The sequence below is a fragment of the Aquila chrysaetos genome, chromosome 26, assembly GCF_900496995.4.
Source record: "Aquila chrysaetos chrysaetos chromosome 26, bAquChr1.4, whole genome shotgun sequence".
Taxonomy (NCBI): domain Eukaryota; kingdom Metazoa; phylum Chordata; class Aves; order Accipitriformes; family Accipitridae; genus Aquila; species Aquila chrysaetos.
Genome location: NC_044029.1, coordinates 9,497,045 through 9,509,069, shown reverse-complemented (window position 1 = coordinate 9,509,069; position 12,025 = coordinate 9,497,045). Strand labels below are relative to the sequence as shown.

Below are 12,025 nucleotides of genomic sequence, written 5' to 3'. Positions count from 1 at the left end.
GAATTTGTGTGAAAATGCAATTTTTTTTTCACTAATTGGTTATTTTTTGTCAGACAAATGTTTTTTTCTTATGTCTTTGGAAACTTTATATATAGTTAGTGTGACTAGTTGGTGTATGTTTCATATAGTTGTACTGATTTTTTAAAACAGTGATACTTTTTAAGAAAACACAAGAGCATGCATATGTGACTTTTTGCTTTCATTTTGATGATGAAAGCACCTACCAGTAGCATTAGCATACATGTAAAACCTGAAAACTAAATAGCTGAGCTGAGTGACCTCTCAGTGCTATAACTATCAAGTAAAAAATAAAGTCAAAAGTCTGAGTTTTGTAAGATGATAATAAAATAATGGATTCTGTTGTTTTTTTAAAAAAATAAAATAAGGATATGTTAATTTTTGAAATAACTGGGTTTACACTTGGAGAATTTCAGTAATTTATCACTTATTGGAACTGCAGTTTTAATATATGTTTCCTCTTTATAACTGCTCAGATGGCAGAGTGAGCATGGAATAAGGAGATGTCTTCTCATTTTAAGATGAGGCAGTTATTCATGTTAGCTAAATCTATATTTAATATATTGGGCTCAGTCCTGAATAAATTTTCAGCAGGTGTGAATTATGCTGTGCTTGCTTGCATTTATTTATACGATAATAGTGCTCTTTTTAAAATTAATGCAAAAATAGTTCCAATTTGCTTTGTTCAGATTCCTATGGTATCAGACGGGAACACTTTACTTAACGCACTGCAAGGCCAAGAACTTAAAGATGGGACTTTCAAAGACTCCTGCTGAGAGACTCAGATGTCCTGTAAATGCATTGTGAAAATGCAGTGGTAAATGTACATTGCGGATAACTTCACAGTCAGTGGCTGGGAAAATGTTAGGAAACGCCTCTCGAGCAATTACAAACTTTGTAGTCCCTCTGAGGAACATGCATCTGGAAGCCCTGTCCCCCCACGTTGGCTCTCAGTCCAACCTGTGTCACGAGCTGCCCTGGTTTTAGTCCCTGAGCACGTCCTACTCCTGCGATGGTGAGTAGGCTTCGAGGATATTCCTTCCCTTTTCCACATCTGTGCTTCTCGTACGATGCCGTTTGCAATTTATCATGTATATTTCCTAGTTTGGTCCTACACCAGCTGTGCTTCAGATGTTCTAATGGTCTTCTGATTCATTGAACACAACTATGTCAAAATATGTTGAACAGAATGTTTCGCATGTTTTTTCATAATTTTAAACCATGTAATTAAGAGACACTGTGCTCTGTACACATCATTGACAAGCTATGTTGTAATTCAATGAGCAGGTGAGCCTGGGACAAGATAAAAAGCCTCTGTCCTTGTGGAGCTTGTCAGGATAAGTTGCATTACAGTATTTAGAAAGCTGCACTTTTTTAAAACGAGGTGTTTGGGTGGTTCCATCCTTCCTAGAAAATGCTTGATAAGGTTTCCACGGCCATGTGAGAAAATTCTAAAGTAATAGACTGATCTTTACTTCTTCCACCTTTAATACAGATTGTATGTTTAAATTTTTGCAAGCAAAAGTAGTTTTTCATATGAATTGCTGATTTCTGACCTTACAGGATTTTGACCAAAGGAGTGTGGCATTCTCTAAACCTATCCCAAAGGATTAGTTGAGTGAAGAATTTCTAAGCTTAATTCAGCACTGATATGAACTCTTTAACCAAATGGTTTTCTTTTACTTCCTAAATTCAAATGGCTTAATATGTTGTTAATTTCTCATCTGTAATGTTTCTCAGTTTCTGAAAATTGAGTCTTAACTAGAGAATTACCACCGACAAATTCATAATTTAAGTTTTAGTGTGGTGTGCTATTTGAGATACCAATGGGTTAAACCAATTTTGTTTTCAAGTAGATTTCTTGGAAGAATGCTAAGTGGCACCAGAATGTTTTCTGAAAACTTGGTGGGTTTTGTGACGGTCTCTTTTTTTTCTTTTTTTTTTTTCTTTTTTTTTTTCATTTCTGTCAGCTAAGTTGCATTGAAAGAAGCTACTTTCTTGGAAGTGAAATGTTATTATGGTAGGCAATACTGCTGCTACTGTGAAAAAAGTGTGACTGGCTCTTCTGCTATGACAAAATATTTAAGAGTACCTTCCCCCCTTCTTTGGCATTTGTCAGTGTCTTTTAAAAACATCATTGCACTGTGTTCTGTTATGAAGTTAATAAAATGCCCACTTTGACTTAGTATGTTACAACCCTCACCACTTTAATCCTTCCACGCTACGTTGCTTGTAGGATGTCATCCCAGGGTGAAACTGAAAAAGATACACCTTGTAACTGGGGATGCAATAAGGTTGTGCCGTGTGTCCTGTGGGATCCGCACCGGATCTTTCTGAGCTTCTGTAGATCACGTAGCACACCGTGTTTCCACACTTGCCTGAAAATTTGAACGCTGATATAATGTGAACCAACGATCAATGTGCTGAATGAGAAAAAATGCAGCCATTGTTTTGGCTGGTGTTTCGTACAGGACAATTCTATACAACAACCTACTTCAGAAAGGCAGGGAAGAGGACATTGGGTAAATGGAGATGCGCTTCTCTTAACTTACCATAGAGTGTTCCTTGACCTGTAATATCTCCTCAGCAATCACTAGTGGGATGTCATAAAATGCAGTTTGCAAATGAAGGGAAGTATAAGAATCTCACTGTATCTTAATTTTACTGTTGTTTTAAAAAGTGTTGAGAAACCACATAATTAAGACTGGGGAACGGTCAGTAGTGGAACTGTATAATACATTAAGACATGAACTAACCTGAGTATGTACAACTACACTGGGAACTAAAGGAGAATTTTTGTGGAAATTGGGAGAGAGAGACTTTTAACCTGAGATTTCTTATAATCTTAATGTCTATCCCACACCAAATTCAGTGTTGATATCTTTAAATGATAGTGAATACCTCAAAATGGTTGGTCTTTGCTAAGATTATTTCTAATTTTGATGCTTTTTATTGTGTACAGCTGTTAGGCAAACATGGAGCCAAAGCCAAAACAATACTCTCCACTTTCCCATGAATTCTAACACAGCAGTTAACTGAGTCTAAACAGTCAAAAAAATGAAGGCACTAAATGAATTTACACACTTAATACATTTTACAATTGTTGAAGAGTTGACTTACTCAATTGTTGTCTTGGACAGAAAGAATTTCAGCTCACAGATTTCCTGGTTCACTTGTTACTTAGGGAAATATTGAATGAAGGCTCAGGTAACACTTGTATTACAGCCTACAAAGTATATGTGCATAATGCTGTTTTCAAGTATAATTGTTTTTCAAACACACAAAATACTATGCCAGTTATGGTAGCATAGCATTTTAGTCTGACAAGGAATCTTCATAGATGTCACTTTTATTTCAATTAGATGTAATTATAAGTAATACAGATTGCATTCATCTGAAATGCATTTTAAACAAAGTTCTAAATAAACTTAAGTTTCTCAGTAATTGCATTATCTGTTTTACATTATTTTACACTATATTACATTACATTACATTACATTATTTTTAACTACCATAGTCATGGGAAAATTGTAAAGAATTGCCGTATGGTATGGTCTCCCAAGTGGTTTGAACTGATCTAAGACACTTCTCAAAGGGCTGCCTTACTGCTTTCTTGTACTCGTGCTCGCGTTCATGATAAAGCTGGTACAAGAAGAAAGAGGAAACATGGAAATGTGCAGTCAACGCAGGGGAAAGCAGTCCCTTTGAGGCAGCAAAGAGGAATTACATCTCTTTAAACAGACGGTGGAACCGTATCCTTAGGCTCTGTCTCTCCTCTGCAGGGCGTGTGCAGCGTTGGACAGTAAAAAAGAGACTTTCATTCAGCCAAAAAACTCCCAGTCTAGGGAAAGACACAACTCTGAAAAAATACTCTCTGGAGAATTGTGAAGCGTGGTATCACGAATTGTGACACACCTCGTGCCTGAATTTCAGTTTTCCTTTCAGCCTGTGCTCAGTCGGCGTGTTTGCGGGACTGCAGTCGGACTCGGGCGCGCGGTGTCTCTCGTGCTCTCAGGGCTCTGTTGAGTCTCCCGGTGTTCACAACAGATGGGTCTGGCCTATGGTACAGTTTTGGTGCCACCTCCAGCGTATGGTGTAGTTGTAACTGGGTCCGTGGAGACCTTGCCGCCCTCTGGTTCCTCTTGGTTGTTTCAGCTATTGGAGTGACCACACCAATCCTCAAAGAAATCAGTTTAAAAGAAAGCATGCACCACCATCACAGTGCAAAGAGACGAGGTGCTTTTGTTCACGACCTGATAAAGACCAGGAGACGTTGCAGCTAAATCAGCAAAGAAATGCTGACCAAAACCTCTCTGTATGTATTGAAGGTTAATTGAATATCAGCAGCATAAGCTAGGTCTTTGAGTGCAGAATCATTATTAAGACAAGTGCATGATACATGTATTTGGGTTTTTTTGTGCATTTTCACTCAGGCCATAAGTTCATAGTATCAACATGGAAGAAAAACGTTCAGTGCACGTATTTAAAGAATTTTTTCGGGATACACAAATGTATGGCAACCCTGCATAGAGAACAGTTGCATGGACAACTCCAGTGGCTAAATGGGGCTCGCTTTGCATGTGTAAGTACAGGTCTGTTCCTGAAAATGCAAGCGATACTTTACTCCTACTTCACCTCGGAAGGATAGCTGAAGATTGTCTTGGGTGCCTTTTAAGAACTGAAGCCAGGTGGCAAGCTGTTGCAGTTTCAGACAAAGTCAGTGTTATCTGGGTTTTAGCTTCCTTGCAATAAATTGACCACATAGCTAGCTACCAGTTACCCTTTTCATGCCCTTTTCTATCAAATGCTTTTTGGTGGACACTTTCTCTCTTTTCCAGCTGGGCTGTTGCATTGAATTGGTTCACTCACCAAACTTTTAACTGAGGCACGGTTTGGAATAGTAGCTAATCCATCCGTGACAGCAGGATGCACTCAGTTGGAATGTGTAGCAAGCAAGGAGGGAGTGGAAAAGCTCCGTACTCAAACATGGCAACATCCAAGAGACATTTTTGACCCAGCTTTTTATTTGCCAAACATTTCACAGCTTGTTTTCTTTTAATTTGAATGCTTCATGTTGAAAAATGGAGAACATAAAGGAAGCAAAAGCAGAAAAGTTTCATGACTGCATTTTTACAAATACAGGTCTTTGTATTTTAATTCCAAATAGCCTGTAATTTCAAAAATCCATTATACTAAACCCCTTTTAATTCTCAGTTGAAACGAAAAGCTTATAGAGCAGAGGTTAAATAAACTATTTTGTTTATCTCATGACTGATATGTTTCAGTTAGTTTGACTCTTTAGAGGGGAAGAGAAAAAAAAAAAAAAACCCTCAGATATTTGCACAGCTTTACTGGAAATAAAATAGCAACAAGACCAAAAAAGTCCTGTTAGTCCACGTCAGTACTGCCAGATCAGCCACTCAACCTTGCCTCTGTAGTTGGGAAAAAGTACTTTCTAAATTAAGAAAATATGACTGAAAGACTACAAAATTTTTTCTAACCCATTCCCTTGTCTTAAGGCAGAGTTAGAATTTTGTGTCATTCCTGAAAAAATATTTGTCAAATCTTCTTAAAGCTTCCTGTAATGGAGGCTGACAACCTCCCCAGTCCTTAATTAACCTCAAAGAGAGAAAGTTTCAAGTTTTTGGCCGAATTTTTTTTGCTGCAATGCAGGCCCATTAGTTCTTATCCTATCCACCGTAGACACAGTGAACAAACTGTTCCCGGCTTCTTCGTGATACCCTTGTAAAAACTGTTATTATGCCCAATCTCAATTTTCTCTAATTTAGCCTGATCAGTTCCAGTTCTCTCAGTCTTTCTTCATAGGTCCTGTTTTCTAGATCTCTGATCTCTTTTCTCTCTCAGGGCTTTTTCAGACAGTTCATTTCTTTCTTTGAAACCTGATGCCCAAAAATGGATGCAGTATTCCGGCTCGAGCTTTGCCACTGCAAAGCAGAGCTGAAGGATTACTTCCTGCGCTTTGCCGGCTGCTCTCCCATACATATCACAGAATGGTGATTGCTTTTTTTTGCAGTAGCACAACTGTGACTCTCGCTCAGCTTGTGATCTGCTCTATCTCCCAGACTGTCATTTGGTGTTCCCCATCCTGAACAGCTGATTATTTCTGCCTGGGTGTAGTCCCTTCTGCTTTTCTGTACAGCATTTCAAACTTCTTTTCTAAGCAATGCTCCAATTTCTGAAAATTATTTTAAGTTCTAGCAATGCCTTCCTGTTGCACATTTGCAGACGTGGTTAATGTGGTTTCTGTTTTGGTGTCTGAGTTCTTAGTGAAAACATTGCATTTTGTAATGGACCTCCAGTCAGCAGGTCTTTTCAGTTGTTCACAGGCTCATTAATAACTACTCTCCGGTTATGGTCATTCAAACAGTTTTCACTCTCTTTATAATACTTTAATCTAAACCTTGTTTCTTAAATTTGCTTGTAAAATTGTTGTGTGAAATGGTGTCAAAAATCTTGCTGAAATCAAAATATATGACAACCATACATATTTCACTGTCATGAATCCTTGCGCCCTCCTTACAAGCAAAGTAGCCTGAGTTGTGATTTGTTCTTGACAACTTCATGTTGACTATTACTCATCTGCTTATCTTTCAGTGTTTTTAAATTCTTCATTTGTTCCATTTTTTTCAGTGCATTGAATTTGAACTGACTGCTCTATAATAAAAGACATACATTCACTAGCCATCTGACATACCATCTTTGAGAACTTCTCAGTGACAATGAGTAATAGTTACTTCATTCCCTTCTTGGCTGTCCTAGGATGAAGTTCATAATACATACATGATTTGAAAACTTACAATTTGTGAAAATGTTCTCTAGTTTGTTTCCCTGTTTTAGGCTGATATTTTACTTCTTTGCAGCTGGATTAGCCACATGCTCTCAGATGACTCTAATACACTAATAAATGTGTGCAGAAGTATATTAAAGACTTCAGCTTTCCTAGTCTTTTGTTATAGAGCCGCAGAATCATTTAGGTTGGAAAAGACTTTTAAGATCATCGAGTCCAACCACAACCCAACACTGCCAAGCCCACCACTTAGGGCCACGTCTACACGTCTGTCTGTACCGTTACTTTTCTGCTGAGTTGTGGACTAGCTCTTTCCATAGCCACCACAGAGCAGCCATACTGCAGACTCCCCATACGGAAGAAGTAGATCAGGCTCTTTCAGCTCCGCTCTCTCCAGCAGCCTCCATCACCAGTGACATCGCAGCCCTACTTCCCACTCCTCTGACGGGTTCCCTAAGTGGCCAGCTCGACCGTCTTGTTTAGCGGCCAGGACTGTGGGCAGCAGAAGAGCAGAGACCTCATGACCCTTAACAACTGGCATACGGTGTGGTCTGGCTGCCCTGGAGAGAGCACGCTTTGTGAAGAGCGGTTAGGGTCATAGCTCGAGCTACCTGCTGTGGTGCACTGGCCGCTAAGGGCTGAAAAGGGAAGGGGTGTTCGCCTTAGTTGAGTTCTTGAGCTGCCTTCGTATCGAATTCGGCCTCAAATCGCAGCATTGACAGTCATAGTGGCAGTGCTGGCAATGTTGCATCAGGTGGCTGGGAAAAGAAGAGGGGAACATGTGGTAGTTCAAAGTAAATAGAGAAAATTTTATTTTAAAGATGGCTAACTTTAGGCAGCACAGTGAAACAAAGTAGTATTTCCAGAATCTGATAGTAGGTTTTGTAATGTGACATACCATCCAGAAGTCCTGACTGAAGCATGTAACTCTGACACCAGAATCCACTCCTCAGCTATTTAAATAAATCTCTCGGGGACGGGGGTGAGGAGGGGCTAAGATATATGGGAAAGGAAATGAGAATGTTATCTCCACTTTACGGTGTAATACTCATTTAAGAATGGCTAGAGCTTTCTGAATAATGAATGTATCTCAGTATTTCATGTCAGTGCAAAATGCCATCTGAAGAACAGTTACTGTAAATGAGAACTGAGAAACTGCTATTGGAAAATTATTGTAAACCTTAGGAAAGTGCTAATTTCAAAAACAAAACACGGATTTCATTTTGTACTGTGACTTTCAATTAGGAAAAAAATATTTCATTTTAAAGTTCTCTTGAAAATGTAACTAGAAAGACTCTGATATCTTTTCTTTTTTTAATCCCTTGCAGCTCCCAGACAGCTGTATAACGGATTACTACGAAAAATACAAGCACAGAATGAATGAGCTTGAAGCATTTAATATGGTAAAATTTATAGGATTAATACTATTACCTTGTATATATGTGCTAGTCTAGAACAAAGCCCTGTTAAGTTTTATGTCGAGGTGGACTGTCTTACACTGTGGTATGCAATCTCAAAACAAAACCGCTCCCCGTTTCAAACTTTGGAGCATATCCTTTTCCAAAACTATATTAGGTGTCAGTAAAATAATAAAGCGAACACATGGATGATTCTTTTTCAAGAGGGACTATTACCCTGGAAAATGAAATGTCAGTCTCCTTTTAAACCTAGACTGGTCTCCATGCAGTTATTTCATAAAAATTCTTTTTATTAAAATTCATTATTTCCCGCTTTAAAATTGTTCTGCTTCATATAATTTCATTTTCTTGTTGGACAATGTCTCGAAACCCACTAAATAACATAGTTTCCTGGCTTTATGGCATTCCATGTATTTTTGATCTTTAATATAATCTGTTTTGAAGATGTCCATCCCACAGGGAAAATTGGCAAGGTGACATTTGTACAACAGAACCACTAGAAAATGATTGATCTTCCTGGAATTGTTCTGTGGAAGTGTAGCCATGTGGAAGTGCATTGTCTCTCTTTCCCAAAACCATTATAGTATCTAATCTTTCTTTCAGCTGAAGGTTGTTCTGGCTCCCTGCATAGAACTTTTGATACTTCTGGATCGTCTTTGCTACCTCAAGGAGCAGGTATTTTTGCATTACGTTTTATGATACCTAAAGGCTACATCAGTGAAATGAGACTATTTCAGCCAATTTATTACTGTGCAGACCAAAAGTCTCTGTTGCAGAATTATTATTCTCATCATATTTGCAAAAGTATAAGCATTCATTCCATTTAGTATAAACATATGCCCAGCAGATGTTTTTATTTTCAGCAAAGCAGCAACAGTAAAGTTTATGTTCTTTTAATTGTATGGTAATTACTAGTCAATAGACAGTAAAAAATTAATTAATTAAATATGCGAGAGATCTCATTTTATGCAACATATTGAGATATTTAATAATTAAAAAGAATGTTGGAAATGCTAAACAAACATTGTGCTGTACATGCTAGAGCTTCCAATGAATATGGTTTAGAACATATAATTCAAGAAATTTTGAAATAGGTCCAAAATGTTTATGATTTCCTTTTATTGTTTCTTAATTAAGATCAATGATGAGAGAGGGTGCACTTTTTCCAACTGTATGGGTCAACTGAGGTACATTTGACTAACATACAGCCTGGATATATTTTACAAGTATAGACCTGGGATATAATAAGCAAATGCTACTACATTTACTCCATAATGATTTCTATTAGAGGGTTTCTTCTAACACTAATTTTGAGCTTGGCCTGATTAACTCAGAAGCAGCAGTCATACTTTCTCTGCACCAGTAAACATTTTTTGGACAAATAATAATTTCCTAGGAGGAAATGGCAGCATCTTCCAGCTTCTGCTCTGGGCCACGGTCAAAATAAAATTTGAAAATAAAGTTTAAACCCATTCATGTGAATAGCTCTGTTTTTCCACCATAAACCTCTCATTTTAACAGCTCCATTTTATCATAAGTAAAAATTCACTTTATTCTCTGCCACAGTGCACTTGGAACAACTGAGTTGTAGTAAATGTATGCTTTTGTTCTAACTGGTATTTTTACAGAGGCAATTTGAAATATTTAAATAATGATGTATTTTCCCAAATGCCAACCAGTTATAAATCACATAGAGATCTGTATGATTTCCAAGACAGGAGATCAGACTTGCTGCATTTAGCACTAATTTACCTTTCTAAATGTAATATACGCATTGATTTAATCTTGTACTGGTTGATTCACAAAATGTGTTTAGGAAGAAAAAATAGAAACGATAAAAGCCATATGCAACATGAAGACCAGATCCAGCTGGCCTGATTCATTTGAAAAGTCAGTTAATTAGCTTCAGTAGTAGAATGTGCTGCATAAAATGAGTAGGACTTGACCCTTAATTTCTTTGCTCTAGTTCAACTGAAAAAAAGGTTTATTGATGAAGGGTGTGGTAAGCTATCATTTGATAGTGCCAAAAATAATATAATGACTTTAAAATACATCCTGGTTTGGGTGTCCTTTTTTTTCACAACAAACTTTCCCTGATTTTTCTTGTTAGGTAAGTGTTTTTCCTGCTTTGCGTTAAGGATAAATTTTTTTTTTTTCAATTTTGTATTTCAAAATGTGGACCTATTACCATATCTTAGCTTTTAAGTCAAACACATTTTTATGTACTTCAATCATATATCATTTTATAGGACAACATTGCCTGGTCTGGACTTGTGAAGTTATTTGATCCCGTGAAATCCCCCAGATGCTATGCAGTTATTGCTTTGAAGAAACAGTCATGTTTTTAAGTGGAAGCAAATTGCAGATAGGTTGAAAACTCTGAATTGATACTGCTGTTTCCTCACTTTTATTCTGTTATTTTTAATTGATTCCTCAAGTACACTGTTTGCTTTTCAGCTGCAGAAGTGCAATGCCTCTTTGAATCATGAGAAATAAAGATCTCCTTTATAAATACCATTGCTTCCTTATGTCAGTTATTAAACTGTTGAACATCTGGCTTTATTAGAAAAGTTACGACCCCTATTATGTGATTATTATTTTAAAATAATTTTTATGTTTCTTCCTTTTAAGGCATTATACTATGTATCAATACCCCTTCTTTTGATATTTCTAATCACAAGATCATACCTTCTCAATTTTTACCAGTGGCTGGCATCAGCAGTCTCAGACTAGCCTTGCCTTTTTCTTTTCTGGATTCAGATGGTGCATAGTGTAAACAGAAAAATACCTGCACTGTAAACAAGAGGTTCGTAGCCTAAATAGGATCTTTCTAATTCCCTGTTCTCCAGGTCATCAGAACCACCTTATTTACAGAGCAGCCTAGAAGAGCCTAGATAGCAACTACCTGCAAAGAGCAGTTTTGTCTTAACCCCTTCTTCCTTCAGGCGTGTTCCTGGCATGCACTTGTTCGCTCGTCGCTCTGAAAGAAAAAATGTGTGTGCTGTAATCCAGTGGGAGATTTCCCAGTGCTTAAGAATCAGCTGCCCTGCTGGGGTTCACTCTGTAATCCTTGGGTTGTATCAGAAAGCTATTATCTGGCCCAAATGTCTTGGGTGTAAATACTTTGGTACCCAAGTGAATTGAAACTTGCTAGGCAGTTTCTCGTTGGCTATACTGCCTTCATGAGTGGGAAATTTATTTGTCGATGCATTTGTCTCAGTGGGTTGCCTAATTAAACTTGCAGATTTTCCATCAATTAAAAAAGAGAAAAGTTTCTGTTCTAAGACCTAGTGCTTTTATTAGAATTCTCCAGCATATACAAAACATAATTAACTACCAGTGCACAGAAAAAAGGACAACGAATAAATAATAAACTACAGCATTAAAGAAGGAAAAGGGGAAAATGCAACTTTGGTGAGCAGAAGATTAGAATAAGAGAAAAGATTTTTATATGAATTGTATAGTGATAGTAATAGTCACGGGAATCAGACTGAGATTCAGATGTGAGTAGGAACAAATCTTACTCTGTTTCAGTCTGCAAAATATAATGAGAGCTTGTGAACATGGCCATTCAAGAAAAGAGAAGTAAGGTATTTTTCTAACAAGTTACATCTTTCTTGATGTGTTCACTTGGAAGAAACACTTTTTTTTGGTGATGTAAGTTCACTGCTGTCTATTTTAGGACTCACAGTCCTCCATGGATCCAGTATGAGCTTCTTGCATTTATTTGGTCCCTGTACGTTCAATCATTAGAGCTGCTGAACACCTGCAATACCCAAGG

General features: G+C 37.5%; 1 protein-coding gene across 6 annotated transcripts in view; it reads left to right on the top strand.

Annotated features, from left to right (window-relative positions):
• The window catches only part of METTL25 (methyltransferase like 25), a 64,198-nt gene extending 53,440 nt beyond the window's left edge, over nt 1-10,758 (top strand). For 4 of the 6 annotated variants that reach the window (XM_041120435.1, XM_030002900.2, XM_030002901.2 and 1 more), the window contains 3 exons: nt 8,155-8,229; nt 8,848-8,919; nt 10,494-10,758. In XM_041120435.1, the coding sequence (XP_040976369.1) occupies nt 8,155-8,229; nt 8,848-8,919; nt 10,494-10,592 (246 nt within the window). In that variant the 3' untranslated portion in view covers nt 10,593-10,758. Of the gene's footprint in view, nt 1-707; nt 1,034-8,154; nt 8,230-8,847; nt 8,920-10,493 lie in introns of those variants that run through there. The other 2 variants (XR_003921670.1, XM_041120437.1) reach the window with 2 other exon arrangements.
• Nucleotides 10,759-12,025: the final 1,267 nt, after the last annotated feature.